Source organism: Phycodurus eques, chromosome 1 (genome assembly GCF_024500275.1).
Source record: "Phycodurus eques isolate BA_2022a chromosome 1, UOR_Pequ_1.1, whole genome shotgun sequence".
NCBI classification, from domain to species: Eukaryota; Metazoa; Chordata; class Actinopteri; order Syngnathiformes; family Syngnathidae; genus Phycodurus; species Phycodurus eques.
The window spans coordinates 22,997,755-23,024,556 of NC_084525.1; the positions used below are offsets into that span (position 1 = coordinate 22,997,755).

Below are 26,802 nucleotides of genomic sequence, written 5' to 3' on the forward strand. Positions count from 1 at the left end.
TATACAGGGCCCTGTCCCCGCTCTGATATGCATCTTCCTTAGCTTGGCGAAGCGGCGAAGCTGCTTAAGTTTAGCAGTGAACCACGGCTTGTTGTTGTATTGTGTACAAACACACAGTAACAACATTCGTCCCCCCACATAACCTGCTGTTCTTCTTTCATAATATTATGCAACTTAGAGAAAACACACAGCTTTACAACTTAGAGCAAACTTAGAGCAAACACACAGTTGTATTGTGTACAAACACACAGTAACAACATTCGTCCCCCCACATAACCTGCTGTTCTTCTTTCACAATATTATGCAATTTAGAGCCTCCGCTGTTGTGTAAACCACAACATGCCATTAGCATGTTTGGCTCCCGTCTTCTGCAGAATACACTCTTTGTCACTGCATCTCTAACTTTTCTGTCGTAATGGATCTGTTGTCCCCAGCTTAAAATGGTTTTAAACACCCTTGGCTAGTGTTATCTTGTTTGTATGTTATGTTAATTGTTAAATGGTAAATGGACTGCACTTCTATAGCGCTTTATGTTCACCATCCCAGTGCCCAAAGTGCTTTACAAAGCCTCACATTCACCAACATTCATACACCAATGGGCGGCTGCTGGGGAAGCAAAGTATTTTGCTTGCCCAAGATACTTTGATATGTGGAAAGTCGTAGCCAGGATTCGAAGGGTCACTGGACGACCCACTCTACCTACTGCGCCACAGCCACCCTTATGCTATCCCATATGGCTGTGGTATTTTCCATTATATGTTTGATGGAGGTTATGTGGTTGTTTCAAATACACAACGTGTAATTCTATTTGATGGTTAGTTGGACAGTAAACTGGTTGTGGTAATCAACAGCTTAAAACCTCTTTTTTTCTAAAGAACATTAATTAATTATAGTAGCAAACCACTCCTTATTGTCAAGTGAGTGGAGGTTTAGGAGTACTCATATTTCAAGTTTGGGCTTGCAAATAAAAGCAAAAACTTGGCAGATCGATGGCTTGTACTTCAAAATAAAAACCTAAATTGGGTGATTTGTATCTCAAGGCACCACTGTAGCTAGTTTGTAAATCAGAAGCAAAGGAATATAGTGTGCTCAACAATTCTTCAATTTATTTTAAGCAAGAAAAATGCTTGCAATATTTCAATGTGATGAAAGGTGAAGAGAGTTTGCAATTATTGTACAGATTGTAATTACTCGAGTGAGGGTCTGCCACCTTCAATATGGCGGACTCGCTGTCGTATCGTAGGACCGGACCAAGATCTAGCACGTCTGTGCTCGTTCGTGTTATACTCTCGTGGCGTCACGTGACAGACAGCGAGCCGTTTGCTGCTGTGCTAAAGCCACTTGCAGTTGGTTAAACAGAAGCTCGGCTTTTCGGACTCTGTCATGCTTCCTATAGTTCTGCTCCTCCTGGCCGTGGGCTCGCTCCCTGGGAAAGGCACAGCGGGGAAAAAACTGGAATATGTAACCGTGGTGAGTATAGTAAGTCCTCTGTACTGGGTTGTGGGTGCCAAGCCGAACGAGAAGCCGCATAAGGTTATTACAAAGTGGTTACAACGACAACAGTTACGTCAATTATGAAAATATTTTTAAAAATACATGTCTACCATATTGAGCCTCAGGCATTAAATGGTGGTGGTGGCGGTGGGTGTGGGGGGAGGGGGGTAAATATTATGCCGCAATCTATTTAACGTGCGTACAAAATCCACATTTCTGGTGGCGAAATAACTCATGTGTGGCTTTAATATCATTCCTATGAACAACTTGGACGTCTGGGTAAACAAAAGTGACTTAATGGGGCGCCACATTGCTAGAAACGTCAATGCGCGATCGCCGCCCTAACCTGTCCGCAACCCTTGAAATCCCTCTCGCTAAATCAAAAATGATTCCTTGCAGTGCCGAGCTTTTCACAACGTCTTTGTATCTCATCCGCAGCCTAAAATAAAAGTTGATCGTAAGATTGCGTTGCTGCGACCTCTAAATTAGCATGATTGCAGACAAAATGCGCTTGATTTGCCTACCTGACGTTCCAAAACGGAGGAGCCACAGCTACTTCGTGGCTCAAAAATCACCCCCACCCCCACGCCGCCCGTCATGTGTGGGTCGCTGGACTATCTGAATATAGGCTGTACAATACAATGAAATGGTCGTGTAGGTGTCCAGTATGTGAGTGTCACCAATAAATTGTTAATTTATAGCAGGGATTTCCAACCTTTATGGAGCCAAGGCAAATATTTTACAAATGAAAACTCTCACGGCGCACCAACAAACAAAAATGTCACAAAAAGTGGATACATTAATTACTGTATGTACTTCCTGCCATCTAATAGAAGAGCATTTATTTGTTCTGTCTGTCACTATGCCTCACTGGCATAAATAGATGAACAAAGATACATTATTTCCTTTAAATAAAACATTTTTCAAGAATTTTCAATGTTAACATCCTGGCATCAAGCATGGCACGTGTTACAGTGTTACACAACTTGAGAAGGTCCACTGAGTACAATGTCCAGCTAAAAATCTTAACATTGTTTTCCCCCCTCCAAACAAAAGTTGTTTTGTTGGCTGTTGCGTGTTTTTATTGAGCTTATTTTGAAGAGGGCGGCACGGCACGGTGGACGACTGGTTAGCACATCCGCCTCACAGTTCTGAGGACCCAGTTTCAAATTCGGCTTCGCCTGTGTGGAGTTTGCATGTTCTCCCCGTGCCTGGGTGGGTTTTCTCCGGGTACTCCGGTTTCCTCCCACATCTCCAAAAACATGCACGGTAGGTTATTTGAAGACTCAAAATTGTCCGTAGGTACGAATGTGAGTGCGTATGGTTGTTTGTTTATATGTGCCCTGCGATTGGCTGGCAACCGGTTCAGAGTGTACCTACCTTCTGCCCAGTTAGCTGGGACAGGCTCCAGCATACCCGTGACCATAGTGAGGATAAGCGATGTAGAAAATGGATGGATATTCTGAAGAGCACAGAGAAGACCAAAGACCAGATAAGAACAGCAGTAGAGTTTGGGGCGTTTTCAATAGTATGGGGATCAATGTGTGATAGGTATTTGCAAGGGATGCAATGATACTGATATTGTCTGCACCGAGTATCAGTGCCAATAACAGACTGCAAGTTATGCTCTGCTCGGACAGCGACGGCCCCAGAGCCGACCGGCAAGCACCAAGTTTTGAGCCCCATCGCCCTTTTTACTCACTTTATTTTGTAGTTAACGCACAAAGGTAACATGACATCCGTATTCCTACATGTTTCTGTCCATCTTCTTTGTCTCCTATTTCTTCTTCGTCTCCTATCGCCTATGTTTACTCCTTTGATATGGTGCCCTGGAGTGTTCAGACTGAGACACCACATAACTGAATGCGTTATCTTACAGGCTACATTTAAATTAAGTGTATGACGAGACATAGAAAAACATGAAGTTGGATTTTAAAATGTTAATATTGACAAGTTGTTACTCCAAAAAGTGTTATATTCAATAAAACCTATGCTATGTTCAAGAAAAGTTTGTCTTTTGTGGTTTTGGAATATTTTATTTGACTTTTCATAGCAACTGATTCGTTATAAACTACATAACTGTTGCACACTGGTCAATTGTCTATCATTCCTAGAGTCTTGTGACTTTGGAATTTTTGTCTAAATTATGTGGCTTTTTTTCTCTTTTTCTAGATAACCAATTTTAGTGGCACACACAGATAAAAGGAAGACATGGGTTTCATACTTGTACCGGTCATAGAATTTAAAAAAAATAGTTAATACAAGTAAAAACAAAAAACAAAAAAAAACGGTCCCATCTTTCTGCTTAGTCATGCACTATGCCGCAATCTGTATGGACTGGGAAGGCAGTACAATCACCACTGAAACAACTTGAAACCAATGAGACTGGAATTTGCTAAAATGCATATTCAATCCACAATGCTTCTGTGACAATATTCTTAAAATGATTGTGGGGTTTTCTGTAACAAAAGGGTACCAACAAGTTTGCCTGTGCCGTGTGCAGAAAGAGGAAAATTACTGTACCTATTGTAAAACAAACAGCTGGTTCCCCTCCAAACGTATGGGAACGGCAAGGTCAATTCCTTTTTTTGTTGTTGTTTAGTGAAGACATTTGGGTTTCAGATCAAAAGATGAATATGAGACAAACGTTCACAATTCCAGCTTTTATTTCATGGTATTTACATCTAGATGTGTTAAACAACTCAGGACAGCGCACCTTTTGTTTGAAGCCACCCACTTTTCAAATGAGCACAAGTATTGGAACAGACATTATTAGATTAACTTAAAGTGAATTACGTAATATTTGGTGGCATAACCCTTGCAAAAATCACATCAAGCCTGCGAGCCATTGTTGTGTTGGCAGTGTGTTTTGGGTCATTGTCTTGTTGCATGATGAAGCTTCTCCCGATTAGTTTGGATGCATTTTTCTGTACATTGCAAGACAAAATGGTTTTCCATCCATCCATCCATTTTCTACTGCTTAACCGAGGTCGGGTCGCGGGGGGAGTAGCTTTAGCAGGGACACCCAGACTTCCCTCTCCCCAGCCACTTCATCCAGCTCTTCTGGGGGGGATCCCGAGGTGTTCCCAGGCCAGCCGAAGGACGTAGTCTCTCCAGCGTGTCCTGGGTCGTCCCCGGGGTCTCCTCCCGGTGGGACGTGCCCGGAACACCACACCGGGGAGGCGTCCGGGAGGCATCTGAATCAGATGCCCCAGCCACCTCATCTGGCTCCTCTCGATGTGGAGGAGCAGCGGCTCTACTCTGAGATCCTCCCGGATGACCGAGCTTCTCACCATCTCTAAGGGAGACACCCCTGCGGAGGAAACTCATTTCAGCCGCTTTTATCCGGGATCTTGTTCTTTCGGTCACGACAAAATGGTTTTGTAGACTTCAAAATTAATTCTATTGCTGCCGTCATGAGTTACATCTTCAATAAAGGCAAGTGAGCCTGTTCCAGAAGCAGCCATGCAAGCCCAAGCCATGACATTACCTCCATCATGCTTCACAGATGAGCTTGTGTGTTTTGGATCATAAGCAGATCCTTTCTTTCTCGATACTTTGGCCTTTCCAGCACTTTGGTAGAGGTTAATCTTGGTCTCATAAGTCCATAAAACTGTTCCAAAACATTTGTGGTTCATCACTGTACCTTTTTGCAAAATCCACCCTGTCCTTTTTGCAGATGAGTGGTTTACATCATGTGGTATGGCCTTTATATTTCTTCTCTCGAAGTTTTCTTCAAACAGTGGATTGTGATACATTCACCCCTGCCCTGTGGAGGTTGGCAGTGATGTCACTGACTTTTGTCTTTCGGTGTTTCTTCACAGCTCTCACAATACGTCTGCCATCAACTTCTGCTGCTACCCTTGGCCGACCTGTTCGATGTCTATTGCTCAGTACACCAGTAGTTTCTTTTTCAGGACATTCCAAATTGTTGTATTGGCCATGTCCAATCTTTGTGGAATAGCTCTGATCGATTTTCCCTCTTCTTTCAGCTTCAAAATGGTTGGCTTTTCTCCCATAGACAGCTCTCTGGTGTTCATGTTTGCTTAACAGCAAATGCAGTTTTCACAAGTGAACCCCAAAAACTAGCACTATCTAATGTTTAAGAAATCAAGCTAAACGGCAACACCTGAGCAACTAGAAACACCCATCAGTCACATGTTCCAATATTTGCTCACTTGAAAGGCTGGTGGGTTCAAACAAAATGTGGTCTGTCATGAGTCATTTAACACATCTAGATGTAAATACCATGAAATAACATCTGGAATTCTGTACTTTTGTCTCATTTTCATCTTTTGAGCTGAAAAGACGGCACGGTGTACGACTGGTTAGAGCGTCTGCCTCACAGTTCTGAGGACCGGGGTTCAATCACCGGCCCCGCCTGTGTGGAGTTTGCATGTTCTCCCCATGCCTGCGTGGGTTTTTTCAGGGGCACTCCGGTTTCCTCCCAAAACATGAATGGTAGGTTAATTGACAACTCAAAATTGCCCGTAGGTGTGAATGTGAGTGCGTATGGTTGTTTGTTTGTATGTGCCCTGCGATTGGCTGGCAACCAGTTCAGAGTGTACCCCGCCTCCTGCCCGATAATAGCTGGGTTAGGCTCCAGCACTCCGCGACCCTAGTGAGGAGAAAATGGATGAATGGATGGCTCTGAAATCCAAATGGCTTCAGTATACAACAAAAACAAAGAGATTGACCTTGCCGTTCCAATACTTTTGTAGCGGACTGTATGTTCTGTGGCTGCTTTGGTAGATCCGGCACAGGGTGTCTTGAACCTGGGCTGAGTGCAAAGAAAACTCAGGACTATCAAGGCATTGTGGGGCAAATGTGTCAGAAAGACACAGCGAGTAGAAAAAGCAGAATGGATATGACACTGATACTATGAAAGGACAAAACAGGACTTTCCAGAATTAAGGGCTTTGGAATCCACTGATTGGCGACATTGAGTCTGTGACACATCTGGCTTCTCTGTCGTGCAGTTGTTTCGACATGGTGACAGATCACCAGTCAAAGCCTATCCCACTGACCCACACCAAGAGAGCGCCTGGCCTCAAGGCTTTGGACAGCTATCACAGGTACCAGACGTTCAGTAGATATAATACACTATAACATTACAAAAGCATTTGTTTTACCCCCACTTTATACAGAATGTGATTCCCTCTGTGAAGTTACTTTGGTAAATACCAAAACTGTGGTAAATGTAATTTATTATTATTTTTTAATATGTATGAGGGACAGAGCTGTTTGTAATGTATTCCTTTTGTTCTTCTGGGTGCATTTTGGCTGTAGTATGCATGAAAAATTGGCCTCTTTAGGTTTGGTACATAATTCAATGTTGCACTTTGAGGTTTTTTATAAAAACATGCAAAAGGAAGGAAATATAATGAATTTTAGATTTATTATATTAACAAGTTGTTTGAGTATTTAAAATGAAGTTTATTCTAGTCGTGGATAGTATTTGTGATGTCGCGCTGCATGGTTTTTCTTGTTTTCAGGAAGGGATGCGGCAACACTTAGAGCTGGGTCAATTTCTGAGGAAGCGTTATGACGGCTTTCTCAATGAAAGCTATGTCCGACATGAGGTAAATGTATGGACATTTTCGTAATATTTGTAAACTATAGGCGCCAAGGTAATTCCGATCCCGATCCGATCACATATTTTTCAGCTAATCGGATCAGGTGAAAAAGATCTTATTTTTTATTTTCTTAATTTTTATAGGTCATAAATTAACCAGATAATCCCCAGGTACAAAGACAACTGCTGGTACTAGGTATCGGCAGATCTTCAAAATCAAGTGACTTGGGTGGAAAATAAGGTGTTCTGGACATCTCTCTTTGGATGTCTTTGAGTAACTTAGCAAAACGTAGTAGCTAGCCCGTTACTGGATGATATTGCACCATTATTCCGGTAAAAAACTTAACGTCCATTAACCAGTTTAGCTAGTCCCTCAATGTGCATGCTAAAAATATCTAAAGTTCCACCACACCTACGATTGACGCGGCGACATAAATTAACGCCTCTGTTCCGTCTCCCTTCAAAGCATGTTACCTCAGGCAACATGTCTTTTTTTTCAATGACACATCACACAAAACTAGAACGGTAGAGAAGAAGGTAAATTCATCATTAAAGCTGTTTAGCCAGGTTTCTCAATTACTCTTGCCTTGATCAAAACAGAGAAGTGTTTGCTTATAAATCTCATGTCGCCCGCAAGGACTTTTGAAAAGGTTTATTGACATCACATGACCTATGACATGAATGTGTACATGTTTCTTAGACAGTACCTCATTCCATATTGGTGCAATGCCCCTTTTCCAATTCTTTGAACAATAAAGCAGTTGAGAGGTGTTCAGGTGTTATGGCTATCTTATTACTCTCCTCTCTATTTCAAGTAAAGTGTAGTCCAGGCTTCAACTGCAACTCCTGTGTCCTCAGATCTCAGTTCGCAGCACAGACTATGATCGCACCCTGATGAGTGCCGAGGCCAACCTTGCAGGTAATGTCACCTGTTTATTCTTCCGGTTGCTTTCAGGGTTCCCACAGGAGCTTGAAATGTTTGGAAATTGTTTTGTTGACTTTTCAATGTTGGAAACGGGTTTGCATTTTGAACTTGAAATTGTACCTGAGCTGTCCTGCAGGTCTTTACCCTCCCAATGGTGAGCAGGTCTTCTCACCAAACATAAAGTGGCAGCCCATCCCTGTCCACACAGTTCCACAAAGTGAAGAGAGGGTAGGCATAAGGACATATCAGCTATTATTGGGATTTATTATAATATTGATTTATTAGAGAATGTTTGTATACTTTTCAGCTGCTGGCCTTTCCTCAGAGAGATTGCCCTCGTTTCGAAGAGCTCATGAAGGAGACTGAACAAACGGAAGAATTCATTAACATCACAGCTGCTAACAAGGTTTCCCCCCCCACTCGTTTTTCCACAGAGTGAACAATATAATGAGATTAACTGTAATTGAAATAGACCATCTTTATTTGGAAGCAGTGGGATTAGAGAAACTCTTGTTTTTCCCTCTAGGACATAATGGAGTTGGTGCGGAATAAAACGGGATTGAAGACGACGACTGTGGATTCAGTCTGGAGTGTGTACGACACACTCTTTTGTGAGGTGAATGTTTTTTCCACTTCTATTGTCTCGTCTTCTGTGACTTTCCCCCTATATAAATTGTGCATATGTATGTGTTTCTTAGTCACATCATAACAAATCAGCTCCTGATTGGGTGACTCCTTCTGTCTGGGCAAAGCTCCGCTTTCTGAAAGACTTTGGATTTCGGGTAAAAACAGTTTCTTTATTCTCCTGGATTTCAACCCGTTTAGACACAAACTGTTCATAATCCATGTACATGCCAATCTTCTTAGGTTTTATTTGGGGTCTACAATCAGCAGGAGAAGAGTCGGCTGCAGGGAGGTGTGTGTTAAGCCTGGTACACACAAAGATTTTTAACATCCATCCACTCATCCATCTATTTCCTGAGCCGCTTATCCTCACAAGGGTCGCGGGCGTGCTGGAGCCTATCCCAGCTATCATCGGGCAGGAGGCGGGGAACACCCCGAACTGGTTGCCAGCCAATCGCAGGGCACATAGAAACAAACAGCCATTCACACTCACATTCACACCTGCGGGCAATTTAGAGTCTTCAAATAACATACCATGCATGTTTTTGGGATGTGGGAAGAAACCGGAGTGCCCGGAGAAAACCCACGCAGGGACGGGGAGAACATGCAAACTCCATACATGCGGGACCGGGGATTGAACCCCAGTCCTCAGAACTGTGAGACAGACGCACTAACCAGTCACCCACCATGTATCGGCATTATATCAGACTAAATTAGAATGTGTATTCTTAATGCTTTTTGGTGAGAAAATTAGTTTTCCCTTCATTGTACATACTGTACGGTGAATGGTTGTTTGTCTTTATGTGCCCTGCGATTGGCTGGTGTCCAGTCCAGGGTGTACCGCACCTCTAGCCCAGAATGAGCTGGGATAAATTTTAGCTCACCCACGACCCTAATTGGCACAAGCGCTATAGATGGGTGGATGGTTACATTTTATTCATTGTTTATTATTAATATAGATTAAATTGAATTCAATTCTATATTACTGGTACAAAATATTGAAACATTGTATTATGAGTTACACTGGGATTCGACATCCCTAATGCACAAATGCGTGCCATATGTACCAAATATAGTACAGTATACTTACTGTAACTGCATATGGCTATGATTTTGGTGTCCCCTCGTCATGCAAGAATCATATACAAGTGCAAAGTCTAAAACTACTACACAGCTTGAGGTACAGTCACAGTTGTGTAACATACATAACAAAAGCCAAAACACACACACACACAAACACACGGTATATATTTTATGCAATTATAATGGGCATCAATTTCCCCTGGATTTTCAATATCCATCCGGCCTGGTCCCTATCCCTCGCGAAGAGAGGGGGAGGAAGAGAAACCACATTAAATCCTTGCAGTGGTTAGTCGTGGGGTCCTCACATATACAGTATATCATGTTGACAGAAGGCCAATATCGGTTTCTGGTGTAACCAAGTAACAAAAAAGTAATAACGTTTCAAAGTCCTCAGTTTACCTCTAGTGAGCACAATTATCTGATGGGCCACAGTGTTTGAGCAGATGTCATATGACCAGTCAGACCGGCCTTATTACTTCTTCCTCCCTTAACTGCGATTCAAAGGAATATTCCTTAAGCTTAACCAATTTTCCCATTTAAATTTTTTTTTTTTTTTTTTTTTTTAATGTGAGCGATAGATATAAAACAATTCTACAAAAAAGAGACTTCAAGCTGTATACTGACACTTTTGCACATTGCACATTGTGTGTTTAAAACAACTGCATAACTTTGCCTTAGGGAATTCCACTTGCTTAATGCTAACACAAAAATGCAAAACACCATAGAAGGGCTGATGAATACCATCTGTGTCGTCGTTTTATAACTCTTTACAGAACAGATATTTGAAAAGAAATGGTGGAGCAATACATGGGGAGAGACAGTATAGCAATAATCACAGGCACATATTCTTTATCCTTTGCCAAAAACGACTAACATTACTGCACCTTACTGAGCAGTTATGACCTTCTCTTTTATGTATAGTTGAAACCAGAAGTTTACTTACACTATATAAAAAGACGCATATGCTTTGTTTTTCCTCACTGTCTGACATGAAATCCGATTAAACCTTTCCTGTTTTACATCCAATAGGATTGCTAAAATTCTATTTGCTGAATGCTGCCAGAATAATGGAAGAAGAATTTTTTTTGGGGGGACAATTTTTCATTACTTTTGTCAAAGTCAGAAGATTACATACAAAAACATTACTATGCCTTTAAACAATTTGGGAAAACCAAGATGATGAAGTCATGTCTTTGGAAACTTCTGATAGGTTTATTGACACCTGGGGATGTATTGGGGATGTGACGCTTGCAAGCCCGAGAACACCAGCATGTTGTGGGGTTGTTTTGCTCCAGGATTGACTGGTGCACTTCACAAAATAGATGGCGTCATTAGGAAAGAACATCAAAGATGTATATGTGCAAATACTGAAGCAACATCTAAAGTCATCAGCCAGGATGTTAAAGCCTGGGTGCAAATCGGTCTTCCAAATAGATGATGACCCGGAGCACACTGCCAAACTGGTTGCAAAGTGGCTTAAAGATGTTTTGGAGTGCCCAATGCAAAGCCCTGATCTCAATCCTATTGAAAATTTATGGACAGACTTGAAAGGACATGTGCGAGCTACTAATCTGGCTCAGTTACACCAGTTCTGTCAGGAGGAATGGGCCAAAATTCCTATTGTGAGAAGCTTGTGGAAGGATATCCAAAACGTTTGACCCAATTCATGCAGTTTAAAAGCAATGGTACTAAATACTAATTTAGTGTATGTAAACTTCTGACTTGGAAGAAAGTAATGACAAATTCTTTAAAAAAAAAAAAAACATTAATTCAACTCATTATTCTGGCATTTAGCAAATACAAATGTTGGTAAACCTGATTTACCCCAAACAGGAAAAGTCTGTTTTCACATCAGACAGTGAGGGGGGGGAAAGCTCAGAGGTGTCCAAACGTTCATGTACAGAAAAATCTGTATTAAATAAACTAAAAGCAGTCTATCAAGCAATCATATCGTGCAGTATATACTGCGGCTAAAATAAGTATTTAACACGTCACCATTTTTCTCATTAAATATATTTCCAAAGGTGCTATTGACATAAAAATTTCACCAGCTGTTGGGAACACCCCAAGTAATCCATACATACAAAGAAAGTAGAACAAATTATAAATTAAGTTGTGTGTAAATGTGAAATGACACAGGGAAAATGTATTGAACACGCCAACTGGTATTTATTTAATACTTTGTACAAAAGCCTTTGTTTACAATAACAGCTTCAAGACGCCTCCTGTATGGAGAAACTAATCACATGCATTTCTCTGGTGTGACTTTGGCCCATTCCTCCACACAAGTAGTCTTCAAATCTTGAAGGTTCCGTGGGCTTCTTTTATGACCTTGACTTTCAGTTCTTTCCATAGATTTTCAATTGTATTCATGTCAGGTGATAGGCTAGGCCATTCTAGCATCTTTATTTTTTTTCTTTGTAACCAATGACAGTTTCCTTGGCAGGATGTTTTGGATCATTATCCTGCTGAAATGTCCACCCTCGTTTCATTTTCATCATCCTCGTAGATGGCAGCAACAATTAGCTTGCAATGGTCTTGAGACAGCTCTCTGCTCTTACCTATCATAAGATGTGTCTTGACTCACACCTTGGCAACGAGACATTTTTGTAGGCCATCAATTAGTACTGAACCAGCTGATATTCATTTGCACTGACAATGGACTGGATTGCTGTTTGATTATTGATAGATTTTAGGTGTTGTCTTGGCTTTCTATGCCTTTTTGCACCTCCCTTTCTTCATGTCTTCAATAGTTTTTCCCTGTGACATTTCCCGTTTTTACACAGAACTTAATTTCTGATCTTATTTGTTCTACTTTCTTTGTATATATGGATTAGTTGGGCTCTTCCCAACATCTGGTGATATGTTCATGTCAATAACACCTTTGGAAGTATATTTAGTGAGAAAAAATGGGGACGTGTTAAATAGTTATTTCAGCCACTGTATTATAGTTATTTGGAAAAACTGCTACGTCACAGAAGTCTGTTAAAGTTGATTTTTTTTTTTGGGTCAGATTTTGAGGTGGCCCGCTGCTATGTATCCAGTACAATAGGGCCCCCTAGAACTGAGCAGCAGCCGAATCACATCTACACATTTAGAAGCAGAACAAAAGAAATTGTAGTAAGCTGACATTTGTTAAAGCAGTTACTTGAGGGTCATCAAATTGAACCTTGACATGGAGGAGAAAGTTATTCATCAGGGTGTTATGACGACAAAAGCGTTTCTATTTTAGCTGTAAATAGTTTCTGTGTCTGTAGAAAAAAAAAAAATATATATATATATAAAAAATAATTGTAGTATTAGTTTTTAGGGGGTGTGACAACCATGGGGAGGTGGGTGTGCAGCAACATCCACACTTTGCCTACCTACTGTCCCCACCTTTTTGTTCAGTAACATTGTGGGCCGTGTCAGATGTTATTTTTAGTATATGCCGCGGGCTGCAAAAAAATAAAAAAAAACAGCGGGCTGCAAATGGCCCCCGGGCTGTAGTTTCGACACCAAATTACCGTAGTTTTATGATAGTTTATGTAAACTTGTTGTTTCAACTGTATAACAGGTGTACTGCCCTCTGGTGGCCAAGGTGTTAACACCAGAAGGAGCTACACAATAAATTAATCATGACCCACAAACTGCTCAAATCTCTGTATTCTATAAGTATTTTATCATATTTACATGTATTATATTTAATTATGACATTACGGTATGTTTTTATAAAGTACATTATTACAGAGTCCAGTTTTCATTATTAAAAAGATAATACTACATCATACATTTATGGCGCATTCAATGGGGAAAAGATTAAATCTTTCGCGTTACGTGCATGGTAGCTAAATGAATTAAACTTGTAAGTCAGGGTACCACTTTTCAAAGAAGAATAAAAAGAAGCTTGGCTAAATGTTAGCCTATCTGGTAACTACATTGCAGTAACAAATGGATGTCATTTTGTGGTGCATTCTGCCTGTTGTCATGGTAATGAAAACCCTTTGAAAATACGCTAATTTCCACGAGGGGGGAAAGCATTGTATTTTGTTGCCAATGTGTATTACATTGATTATTAAAACAACAATTGTCTATGCTCAGTTTCAGATTTTCCTGGTTAAGACTATATTTGTACTAGTTAGAAGTGTAAATAACCTGATAGTGGATCCTTCATCATATAGCAAGATAATGACCCTAAGCAGACTTTTGAGACTGGCCAGGTCAATCTCCAGATTTAAACCCTAGAGAACATGTATTTTACCTGCTAAAGAGAAGACTGACGGTACATCCAGGTAACATCCAATATCCAAATCCAAACAAATACTTCAGCACATTGTGCTCACCATTAGAGTTACGCAGCATATCATGGTATTGAACTGTGTGGATAACAAGATATATTAATAGCCTCTGTATTTCAGGGATCTTATTGGGTGAAATAGTAAAGAATCTTTCCCGAGCGGCTGTATCTGAAGAAACGCAGCGTCTGAAAATGATGATGCTTTCTGCGGTGAGATACAGTAACTGCAATATACAAATCCTGCACTTCAATAGGGTTTATTCATGTATTTACATTGACTCAGGTAATAACATTGTGTGTGTGCGTTTGACAGCATGACACCACTGTGGCAGCTCTGCAGGTCAGCTTGAATGTCTTCAATGGCAGACAACCACCGTATGCGTCCTGTCACATGATTGAGCTATATTCGGATGATGGCGGGTACACACACACACACACACACACACACACTGGCTGTCTTTTGTGTGTAAGGCAGTGTTTCCCAATATTTATTGAGCCTTGGCCAAGGCTCCAGACTGTATATGATTATTTTTTTAAAAATTAGGACCACAGTGGCCTCTAACTAAAAAATTTGAAGTTAAGGGTTGCAGTATTTTATTTACATTTTCAGTTCATTGAATTTCTCTCCCTGTCATACCTTAGCCAGGTAAACTCACACAGCAACTCATCCTGAAAACAGAGTTTCCTGCCTTTTTTCGCTATGATTGTTTCCTTCCAAATTGAGTTGGACTCAATATTAGGATGTCTCCTCTGGCACTAGGTTTATTGGGGAGAAAGTAAGCACTGATAGTGCTCTAAGCCATTCTTCGTTATTTACAAGAGTTAATGTGAAACGTGTAGATTTGCGCAATAACCCTAATACCCAATCACAGTGGAATTGTAAGAATTGAAGTGAAATTGGAAAATTTTCTGGTGCATACCTGATGATCGCTCACGCGGGGGTTGGGATTCACATGTGCAAGGTACCAATGCCAGATGGTGGGGTTGAAGTCAAGTCACAAATTTGCCATCTTTCGGAACCCACCAATGCTGACAGTGTATGAAGTCGTAACAACCGAAGTTCAGTGCCCAGTCCCCTTTACATTAAAAGTAGGGCTGCACGATATTGGAAAAAATGACTTCGTAATTTTTTTTAAAACTGCAATATGTATTGCGATGTGAAATAATACAGGACCAGTGTTGGGAAAGTTCATTTTCTATGCGAACTAAAGTAGTTCCAAGTACAGTGCACCATTCCAAAAGTGTACTAGTTCAGTTCATAATTCAAAATTTTGAACTAAGCTCACTGGTGCAAAAATAAACTAGTTGATAGTTCTTTTTTTTTTCCAATAGTGTATGACGGCCTATTACCCTCAAAATACTGGCATTTCATTTCCCCATTGTTGCCACCCATTCAGTCCAAACTCGTAGCCCGTGGCAGCTTTCACCCTACAATCTCAAAAACATCAGAATCAGAATCATCTTGTTTGCCAAGTGTGTCAGAAACACACAAGGAATGTGTCTCTGGTAGCTGGAGCCGCATCTAGTATGACAACAGACAGTCTCTGTGACGAAAATAATTTTAGAATATTACTTCCGTGGTTCCACGCGTGCTCGTTTTCGTGAAAGAACTTCGTTCACAACAATGTATAAAAACCAACCAATTTATTCCTGACAGAGGAGTCTATAACTTTTGCAGAGCTCTGGGTTCGTAACTACCCTATCTTATCCTTAGCAGATAAAGTAGTCGAACTAAAACTATCTGATTCTACCCCAGACTTATACAATGTTTCAAAACGGGCCAGTATGGAATCACTGTCGTCTGATTGGTCCGTAATCTGACATCATCGATGTTCGGCAGAATGATGACTATCTGATCTGGCTCCAGACGCCGCCTCCAGGTGTCGCCTGCAGATGTCGCCTGTATTCAATGTTTATAGTGGCTCCACGCAGTTCCTTTCTTCCTTGACATCTGTCTCTTATTTGTCTCCAAATACCCCCTGATGGGGGGGCCTTCCTGCAATATACTCCTATCTGATTATACTCAATTCACATTCTTGCTCTTCCAATCCAGTTAAACCATGAAACTCTATATTGTATTCTATTACATATAGAATAACATATTAGAATATAAAGTATTCTATATTCCCTTTACTACGGAAAGTCACTTAGTAATGAATGGTTGCCAGTAACGTGGTAATGCTAATACAATGACAACTGAACAAATGATGCAATCCTCAAGCAATTTAGAGCACTTTGAAGTGATTAAGAGAGCGATAATCTGGTACAGTGTCAATTGTGCAAATGATGCAGTCCTCAAGCGATGTGCAAAACATAAGGAAAAGCATGTTTGAATGTTGTGTTTTTTTAAATGAGGAATTAAAACAAAAACAGGACTGTAGTCCTTAATCTGCAAACTAAAATACGCAACAGAGTATGACAGAAACAATGGTGAAAGGACATTAACTGTGCATTCGGAGGAGCGCTGGCTGATTATATAAATGCTGATTATACTGGGCGGCTGTGACTTAGTTGGTAGAGCGGGTTGTCAGTAACCGAAGGGTCGCTGGTTCAAATCCCGGCTCCAAGTGTCCGCATGTCGAAGTGTCCTTGGGCAAGACACTGAACCCTAATTTGCCACGATCCGCAATGCCGTAAGGGCAGATCCCAAAAAATAGACTCCAGGTCAGAGGTCCGAACAATTTTAATTAAATGGCAGAGCATGTGATGGCGAGACATACGAAACTAAAGGAACTCACAACCAGAGAGAATCAAAAACAGATAACGCAGGGAGACACGACAAACGGTCCGTGTGGTATAATCGTATTTAGCCTAAATTTGGACAGCGGTCAGAACGGCGGCAAACGAAGCCGTCCGGAAGTCTTTCTCCATGGCCTCACCGAACTCCTCCCATGCCCGAGTTTTTGCTTAAGCGACCACCAAAGCTGTATCCGCTTGGCCAGCCAGTAGCCATCAGCTGCCTCAGGAGTAGCACATGCCAAAAAGGCCCGATAGGACTCCTTCTTCAGCTTTACGGCATCCCTCACCGTTGGTGTCCACCAACGGGTTCGGGGATTGCCGCCACGACAGGCACCGACCACCTTACGGCCACAGCTCCGGTCGGCCGCCTCAGCAATGGAGGCGCGGAACATGGTCCACTCGGACTCGATGTCCCCCGCTTCCCCCGGAACATGAAAGTTCTGTCGGAGGTGGGAGTTGAAACTCCTTCTGACAGGGGATTCCGCCAGACGTTCCCCACAGACCCTCACAATGCTTTTGGGCCTGCCACGTCGGACTGGCATCTTCCCCCACCATCGGAGCCAACTCACCACCGGGTGGTGATCAATTGACAGCTCCGCCCCTCTCTTTACCCGAGTGTCCAAGACATGCGGCCGCAAGTCCGATGACACGACCACAAAGTCGATCATCGAACTGCAACCTAGGGTGTCCTGGTGCCAAGTGCACGTGTGGACACCCTTATGCTTGAACATGGTGTTCGTTATGGACAATCCGTGACGAGCACAGAAGTCCAATAACAGAACACCGCTCGGGTTCTGATCGGGGGGCCATTCCTCCCAATCACGCCCTTCCAGGTCTCACTGTCATTGCCCACGTGAGCATTGAAGTCCCCCAGCAGAACAATGGAGTCCCCAGCAGGAGCGCTCTCCAGCACCCCCTCCAAGGACTCCAAAAAGTGTGGGTACTCTGAACTGCTGCATAGGCACAAACAACAGTCAGGACCTGTGCCCACACCCGAAGGCGGAGGGAGGCTACCCTCTTGTCCACCGGGGTGAACCCCAACGTACAGGCGCCGGGCCGGGTAGCAATAAGTGTCTCACCGTGGGCAACTCCAGAGTGGAAGAGAGTCCAACCCCTCTCGAGAGGACTGGTACCAGAGCCCAAGCTGTGCGTGGACGCGAGTCCGACTATATCTAGTCGGAACTTCTCGACCTCACACACCAGCTCTGGCTCCTTCTCTGCCAGAGAGGTGACATTCCACGTCCCTAGAGCCAGCTTCTGTAGCCGGGGATCGGATCGCCAAGGTCCGCCCAGCTCGCACTGCACCCGATCCCTATGGCCCCTCCCACATGTGCTGAGCCCATGGGAAGGGGGACCCACGTTACCCTTTTTGGCTGTGCCCGGCCGGGCCCCATGGGTGCAGGCCGGGCACCAGGTGCAGGCCGGCCACCAGGTGCTCGCCTTCGAGCCCCACGTCCGGGCAAGGGAAACCCGAATCCATTTATTGTACTCGTCATAAGGATTTTTGGAGCCGTGCTTTGTCTGGTCCCTCACCTAGGACCTGTTCGCCATGGGTGACCCTTCCAGGGGCATAAAGCCCCAGACAACTTAGCTCCTAGGATCATTGGGACACACAAACCCCACCACCACGATAAGGTGACGGCTCAAGGAGGGGCATTTAAATAAATATTTTATCTTATCTACTCTTATATTACAAAACAAAATAAACTCCATATTATCAGTGTGATCGTACAGTGTTCTAACTAAAGTATTCTGATACAAATAATAATTTTCACATCGCAGCCGACCCTGCGATGTGACTATACCGCACACATACATCGCGATGACGCTGCTCAAACAATTCATAGTGCAGCCCTAGCTGAAAGCAATTGTCGCTGTCGCATTGAAGTTGCCATACACTGACTCATCTTGCACACGGCAATACACAGAGAAACGTGCAGGGAAACACAGAGAAACCATGACTAACCTTATGCTTTTTGTTTGCCCAGGTCTATGTCGGTGTCCATGTTTTACCGAAATGACAGCACAGTTGAGCCGTATGCCCTTCAGTTGCCAGGTTGCTCCATCGACTGCCCCCTGGAGGAGTTTGTGAAAATTACAAAGCTCTCTCTTTCTGATGACAGAGAGAGAGAGTGTCAGGTGGCTTCAAGTGGGAACAATAAAGGTAAGCGTTTTACTCTTCAACACAAAAATAAAACTCAGGGTTCGCGCTGGCCGTTTGTCACCTCGCCAATGTCAATTTGAAAAACGATGTGGCGGAGCAAATGTTGCCAATGTTAGCCACGCTGGCGAATCAAAATCGCCTACGTCAAAAGCCCTCTCTGATAAAAGTTAAAGTGAGCGTGCTCATTCTGCCGTATGTGAACATTGTTTATGGTTTAGCTTTTTCTCCCCGCTTCGTTAAATGCTTCAATTCACCGTTCAGCTGCTGCTGGCTGTAAGCAGTCAGGCTCACAGGCTTTCCCAGCGGGGGGAGCGGAGCAGCACATCGAGGAAGACAAGACCCGATGCGTACCGACGTACGTTGGAAATGTTGATTGTCAATGTGTCTTGCAAGTCACAGTTCTTGCAGCTAGCCAGCTGCCTTCTTCACCAGTGCATGAGCTGCTAATCCCACTTAGGATGTAATGCCAAGCGGCGGGGGAACTGGCTCGAAGCAGGGCCGTAGCTAGTTATTTGGGGGCCCAAGGGAAACATAGTCATGCCCCCACCCACTCTCTTATGCAATTCGGACCACTTTGTCCTGCATTTGAAATCTGTTACCATTATCTGACAAAGTTAGCCTTCTAATATTTACCTACAAAGATTTAGAACATTATTTTTTATCTTCAACAACAAAGTTTAAAATGGAGAAAATTCTCCCATTTGAGAAGAGATAAAGTCCTTAAATCCTTCCAGGATTATTAGATAACAATCATCTCACCATTTTTACTGTAATTGAAAAGAACATAGCGGCACGGTGATCGACTGTTTAGCACATCTGCCTCACAGTTCTGAGGACCAGTGTTCAAATCCGGCCTCGCCTATGTGGAGTTTGCATGTTCTCCCTGTGCCTGTGTGGGTTTTCTCCAGGAACTCCGGTTTCCTCCCACATCCCAAAAAACATGCATGGTAGGTTAATTAAAAACTCTACATTTCCAATAGGTGTGAATGTGAGTATGAATGGTTGGTTGTTGATATGTCCCCTGGGATTGGCTGGTTTTATGTGTACCCCACCTCTCGCCCGAAGATAGCTTGGATAGGCTCCAGCACGCCTGCGACCCTAGTGAGGATCAGCGGTACAGAAAATGAATGAATGAAGTTAAATCAATAAGTCAATATTCTGCTGTGATGGAAGTTTTCTTATTAGTAATATCCATCCATCCATTTTCTGAGCCACTTCTCCTCACTTGGGTCGCGGGCGTGCTGGAGCCTATCCCAGCTGTCATCGGGCAGGAGGCGGGGTACACCCTGAACTGGTTGCCAGCCAATCGCAGGGCACACAGAAACAAACAACCATTCGCACTCACAGTCATGCCTACGGGCAATTTAGAGTCTCCAATTAATGCATGTTTTTGGGATGTGGGAGGAAACCGGAGTGCCCGGAGAAAACCCACGCAGGCACAGGGAGAACATGCAAACTCCACACAGGCGGGGCCGGGGATTGAACCCGGGTCCTCAGAACTGTGAGGCAGATGTGCTAAACAGTCGATCACCGTGCCGCTATGTTCTTTTCAATTACAGTAAAAATGGTGAGATGATTTCTATTGATTTCTATTCTTGGCAGAATATAAAACAAATACGCCCAATCCCTGACATGAAAACCATTTTACAACCACTGTTTCATGGTGTACAATTCTTTAAAAATATAAATGGAAAAATTGTTTCTGGTGGTGCTATCCTTGACACATTTCTGCTGTGCAGTTTGAACTGTGAAGTGCACAGTTTTTTTTTTTGCACTGTTAAGTTTTTAGCACACTCCTTCTTTTGTGTGGTTCCACTTGTTTTCACATTGGGGTGTCGAAAATATTTTGTCATGCTTGTATTTCCACCGATGTAGTTTATTTAGCATTGTGTGACAGTTCGACATACGTTGTACTTTTGTCTGCAATGCGCTTGCTATCAGGGTCATACTTAATACCAAAACTAATGTAGTTCCAAAAGCCAGATATGAAGGATAGTGGTGAACTTCGAGTACAGGCACATTTAAGGCATTAGTCATGTTGCAACGGCTAGGTTAGCATGTAGCTGCTGTCTCAGCAGCAGGTCTGAATGAATGCGGGAGGGGCAGTTTAGTGGATCTGTGCTCCACAGTGAGTAGTCGAGCGCACATCCACACCATCAGAAGTTGATGAAGTTAATGTAAAGTTGCATATTGTTCGATGCAGTGGTCATAGTTTGGTAATTCACGATATTTAAAAGTTTGATACAGATATAGGTATTGTTGCACCCCTAATATTATACATATAAACATACACACGTGGACAATATTGTTGGTACCCAGTTGCGAGGCCGGCCTTAATTAGAACTAAATTTAAAGTTGCCTTAGCCCAGCCGATGAATTCGACCTCAAATTGTAAAAATTTTTTAAAGAAAAAAGCATTCTGTGGTGACAGCACACGCTTTGGCTTTGACAAAAAAGTAAACCCCGTGAAAATCAGTTGGGAAACGCTACACACATTTCCAGCTGTGTTAATGCTAATGACCAGGTAATTGGCTGATTTACAACACTGACACAATCTATGAAATGACAGTTAACCACACGGCGACGCGTCAATGCCTCCTCTTGAATTTCTGTGTGTTATGTGTTGGCACTGACTTGGCAGGGGCTTGTCATGGTGCGTACTGCATAGCTATTAGCTAATAAGCTAAGTAGGCACTTGGAGCAATCACTAGCTAATTGAATAGCAAATATGTTTTGCCCAGTGTATCTGATATGATATGAAATGTCTCACCGAATTTTTTTTGGATGGGGCCCTGGAGGTGGGGCTCGAAGGCGAGCGCCTGGTGGGCTAAGGGCTCACCACCTGCGCGAGGGGCCATCGGGGTCGGGTGCAGTGTGAGCTGGGCGGTGGCCGAATTAAATGTGGCGAAAACACAGCGGACGGAATGTGCGAACCAGGCGTGAAAACTGCCCAACAGCTCATTCATTTACTGCTCCAAAAAAATACACAGTCTCCCTGAGTACTGTGAGCCCCCACTCCACAAGCCGTTCCCCCGCTGTGTCCACAACTATCCGTCTATCCATCAATTTTCTGAATTGCTTATCCTCACTAGGGTTGCGGGTGTGCTGTAGTCTATCTCAGCGGACTTCGGATGAGAGGCGGTATACACAACTATACTCATTAAGTGATCCCACAGCTTCTAGGTTGGGACTCGGGAGACGACCACACAAGTACTACATGCGCTGATGAGCTGATGACACGTCAGCCAATCATTGTAGCATGCACACGTCACGTGATGCATATTGTAGTGCCAATGGCTTTTAAGTAGATTTTACTAAATGTTTTTTGTTTTGGTAACACTTTTGACTGTTTTCACTAGGTAGTGTAGGTAAAATTTACCCTATATTTTAGGATACCTCACCAATCTAAAATAATGTAAATTTGAGATGGTTTTCATGGCTTATATTTACCACTCTACAAAATAGTTTTTTTACAGGGTGTATAAAATACATTTCCAACACTGTCTATTAATCAAATCAAAAGGTGAACTTATAAACAACTTACTTCTTCTTTAACAAAGCTAGAGACTAGCAAAAATGTTTTTAATATTGCTTTCCTCTTGAGATGAAATACTCATTGTATTCATACAATTACAAAAGGTCTGCTTTTCTGACAATACACCAAACTTTTATAATGTATTGACTAAATATATAATAATAATAATAAACTATAAATGAATAAAATAATAACTAGTATTTGTATTATTCATTATTATTATTAGTGCCGAGGCTCGCCCTATTTTGGGTTGTCCACCAAATGGTCTTTTTCAAGGTCTAAAAAGTTTGATCAAATTTGAGAAGGGTACTTTCTAAAATTAGGTCATGGGCTTTTAGCCCACCCAAAGTACTTGACCTAGACTTGCCCATGTTGGTACCACTCTGTTAATGAAAGAAAAACCCACAGTGGTCACAAAAATCATTTGAATCTGATCAAAGTAATATTAAATTTAAAAAAATATGAAAATTAACCAATGAAAATCAGACATTGAATTTGAATTGTGATTCAACAGAATTATTTTAACAAAAATACGCCTGGGCAAAAATGATGGTACCCTTAACTTAATGTATTGTTGCATAACCTTTTCAGGCCATCACTGCTATCAAACGATTTTTGTAAGTTTCAATGAGACTTCTGCACCTCTCAGCAAGTATTTTGGTCCACTCTTCATGAGCAAACTGTTGGAGTTGTCTCAGGTTTGAAGGGTGCTTTCTCCAAACGGAATGTTACAGCTCCTTCCGCAGATGTTCAATAGGATTTAGATCAAGGCTCAAAGAAGGCCTCTTCAGAAGAGTCCAATGTTTTGCGCGTAGCCATTCTTGGGTGTTTTTAGCTGTATGATTTGGGTCACTATCCTGTTGCAAGACCCATGAGCTGTGACTAAGAGCAAGCTTTCTGACACTCGGCAGCACATTTCTCTCCTGAATACCTTGATAGTCTTGAGATTTCATTGGAACGTGCACAGATTAAAGACACCCTGTGCCAGATGTAGCAAAGCAGACTGAGAATATAAGAGAGCCTCCCCCATTTTTCACAGTAGGGACAGTGTTCTTTTCTTGGTATGCTTCAATTTGGCATCTGTGAACGTAGAGCTGATCCGCCTTGCCAAAAATTTCCAGTTTTGTCTTGTCTCTCCATAGGACATTCTCCCAGATGCTTTGTGGCTTGTCAACATGCAGTTTGGCTAATTCCAGTCTCGCTTTTTTATGATTTATTTTAAACAGTTGTGTCCTCCTTGGTTTTCTCCTAAGAAGTCTACTTTGGCTCAAACAATGACGGGTGGTACGATCTGGCGTTGATGTACCTTGATCTTGGAGTACACCTTGAATTCTTTGGAGGCTTTTCAATTTTTTTGTCAATTTTCTTCCTGTGGCCATGTCCCACAGTCCTGTCTGTGGATCTTAAACTTCTAGATGGATGGAATATGTGCAACTGTAGTCACAGGACCATCAAGCTGCTTGGAGATGGTCTTATAGCCTTTACCTTTAACATGCTTTTGTATAATTTTCTTTTTAATCACCTGAGACAATTCTCCCCTTCCCTCTGGTCCATGTTTAGTGTGACTACTTGTCACCCTTTAAATAGGCCGACTGACTGATTACGAGTTTATTATTTGTCCTTCACGAAGAACAACTAATATTACTGTGAGTTACTGCGGACTGACATTTGCAGTGTCTATATTATACTGCCCCCAGGTGGCCAAAGAAGAAGAAGCACGGTCCACTGAATTGAAGCAAAAAAAAAATTGGCAAAAACTTTAATTCTTTACGTTCTTTTTAATTACCTCAGACTAATAACTGCATGTTTTTATAAACTACAAAATTAAAGTGCTATTTTGCTTATTTAAAAAACAATATTTTGTTTAGGGAGAATATAATGGATAAATGGCCTTTTGATTCATCTCAATTAGGAAAAACAAATTGAGATACGAGTGTTTTAGTTACAAGCATAGCCATGAATGAATTAGACTCATATCTCAGGGCCCCACTGTACAATATTGTGTTATTATAGGTGATTTCCTTGCAATTTCCTGTAGTCCCAGCCTGACAAGGTGTTCATGGTCATGCATCCCTCCCTCCCGTAGAGGTGATCATCACTCTGGCAGTGTCGGGCTGCCTGTTGCTGGTCCTCATCGTCATCCTCTTCCTGTCCATCATTCGACACAAGGAGCCGTTGGGTAACCAGGGATATCGTCGGATCACCAACCACGGGGTCGCTGAGGAGTCCTGACAGAAGTGCAAGGTCCTCAATTGCAGACCAACGAGCTCCCCATCGTGGGACAGCAGCGATGATGATGATGATGAACTTTGACCTCTTCTACGGAGCGTCGTCGGCTCTGGTTTTTAACCCACTGTGGGTGTTTTTTTTTCTTTTTTTTTGACTACCAAGTTTGGGGTTGGAGAAACGTACAAATGTCTCCCAAAGCTGTCACGATGACAAATTCTTGGAGCAACCTTGACAGATGTTTACCTTTTAACATTTTAGTTTTTTTGCTTGTGCTTTTCTGATTTGTATCCAAGTTGATGGGATCGATGGTATTATTCTGTTTGGTGCAATTGTGCGAATGAAAGTCAAGAATGTGTACCGAGAGATTGTACATTTCTTACTTGCAAATGTTTTCATTGTTGTTTGAATTTTGGAATTTGTTAGGCATAGGTCAAACTAAGGCCAAATGACCATTATGCCTTAAATAATTGCAGTCATCATAGTTTTCTGATGTGGCTTGTTTATGAACCCTATGTGTTCACATAATTTGATTTTGAAAATGTATCAAAATTTCTCGTAGCTAGATTATGATAGCTGGATAATGTGGTTAGTTAATTTGGCACATTTGGCTAAAATAAAAATACATTCGGTGAACTGCTGCACATGTGCTTGTTTTTAAACTGCGTTAATCGGTTTTTATGACTGTAATATGTGGTCTGGTTTTGTGTTGTTGTGTGACCATGCTTTTTAATATTTCCACCAACTCAAATGGTTTGACTTCATCAAAGGAGTAGGATGCTGTGTTTTGTGTCGGCACGTTTTAAACTGCTAGTAAGTTTTGCAACACTGGAAAATATTTCAATGCAAACTTCACTATGATTTGATGTTTACTGCAGTCAGCAGATGTAATTGTGATGTTTTATTATAAACGGGAGCACATAAAAAAAATTGGTCTTGTTCTCAAATGAGCATCAGAAGGTTGTTGCTTGGTCCTTATTTTATTGATTACCCTCCAACTTCACTGTATGGACTACAGTGGGTACGGAAAGTTTTCAGACCCCCTTAAATTTTTCACAGTTCTAAAAAAAACAGAACGTACTACCATGTGATTTGCGATTTGCCAGCGTTGTCACTCACTTCGGACTTCAGTGAACTGAGTGATTCGTTCAGTTGAGCTGGTGTACTGAGGAACCGAACAGTGACCCGTTCGACACGAGCGATTCATTCGTTGAACTTCCTCGTTTGTGATCCGCTAAGGAGCGATGTACTAGTACGATGAGTGATTCGTTTGCGCAAGGAACGACGTACTACGCAGTGAACGTACTCATGAGTGATTTTAACCGCAAGTCCTGACGTCCTCGCGGCGATAGCTTTCACTCGTAGCTTCAAGCTAACGGCTAACTTTTGAGTCAGTCAAGCACATGAAAACAAGCGGACATATTTCAAATAAATGTAAATGAATAACAAATGTTTTGACGTACACATAGATATCATTCCCTCGGCGTCTCTAAGGCGATTATTAAAACCTTTTCTTTGATGATAATAATTCATTTACTGCGATTGGCTGGCGACCAGTTCAGGGTGTACCCCGCCTCTCACCCGAAGATAGCTGGGATAGGCTCCAGCACGCCCGCGATCCTTGTGGGGAGAAGCGGAACGGAAGATGAATGAATGAATAATACATTCAATTTATATATCAAGCAAACGACGGCCCGCGGGCCACATCTGGCCCATTGATCATTTCAATCTTGCCCGTCAAAGATTGGTAGGGAATCCCCCAAATCATATCAAAATCATGACTACATTCATTTGACCTTGTCCTGTAATGACAAGTGGTTCCACCAGGTTGTGGTGTAATTCCCAGTGGTTCCATCAGGTAGCACAGTAGGTACAGTGATACATTGACTTTACTTTGGCTGCTCTGTGTTTACTCTGCAACTGCTCTTAAACCTTCTCCAACCACAAGTGGGCCAAAGAAAAGAAAAGTCGACAGTGAGTGCTGAGTGTTTAACATAGAATGGACTACTAAATACTTTTTCACTGAAGTCTGGTCAAAGGCTGTATGTCTAATTTGTTATGAAACCATTGCGGTTTTAGAGAAATATAACATCAGCATTTAAAATCTAGCTTGCAGGCTCAGAAAAACACCTTTATCTGACAAACTACCATCCAAGACCCT

At 42.2% G+C, this 26,802-nt stretch overlaps 1 protein-coding gene across 4 annotated transcripts; it reads left to right on the top strand.

Moving 5' to 3' along the window:
• Window positions 1-1,282: 1,282 nt before the first annotated feature.
• Window positions 1,283-25,587, top strand: acp2 (acid phosphatase 2, lysosomal). 4 transcript variants are annotated; one of them, XR_009769024.1, is made up of 13 exons: window positions 1,283-1,470; window positions 6,474-6,569; window positions 6,990-7,076; window positions 7,928-7,988; window positions 8,131-8,222; window positions 8,302-8,400; window positions 8,521-8,610; window positions 8,693-8,776; window positions 8,862-8,910; window positions 14,099-14,187; window positions 14,291-14,393; window positions 18,705-18,880; window positions 24,502-24,590. XR_009769024.1 is itself a non-coding variant. In XM_061683322.1 (13 exons), exons 1-13 carry the CDS (start codon window positions 1,384-1,386, stop codon window positions 24,462-24,464), a joined length of 1,128 nt encoding a protein of 375 aa, XP_061539306.1. In that variant the 5' UTR covers window positions 1,283-1,383; the 3' UTR covers window positions 24,465-24,542. The 4 variants fall into 4 exon arrangements, 2 of the variants coding, with proteins under 2 accessions (XP_061539306.1, XP_061539297.1); XR_009769025.1 differs by having other exon boundaries at window positions 24,454-24,542; XM_061683322.1 differs by having other exon boundaries at window positions 14,291-14,397; window positions 24,454-24,542.
• Window positions 25,588-26,802: the final 1,215 nt, after the last annotated feature.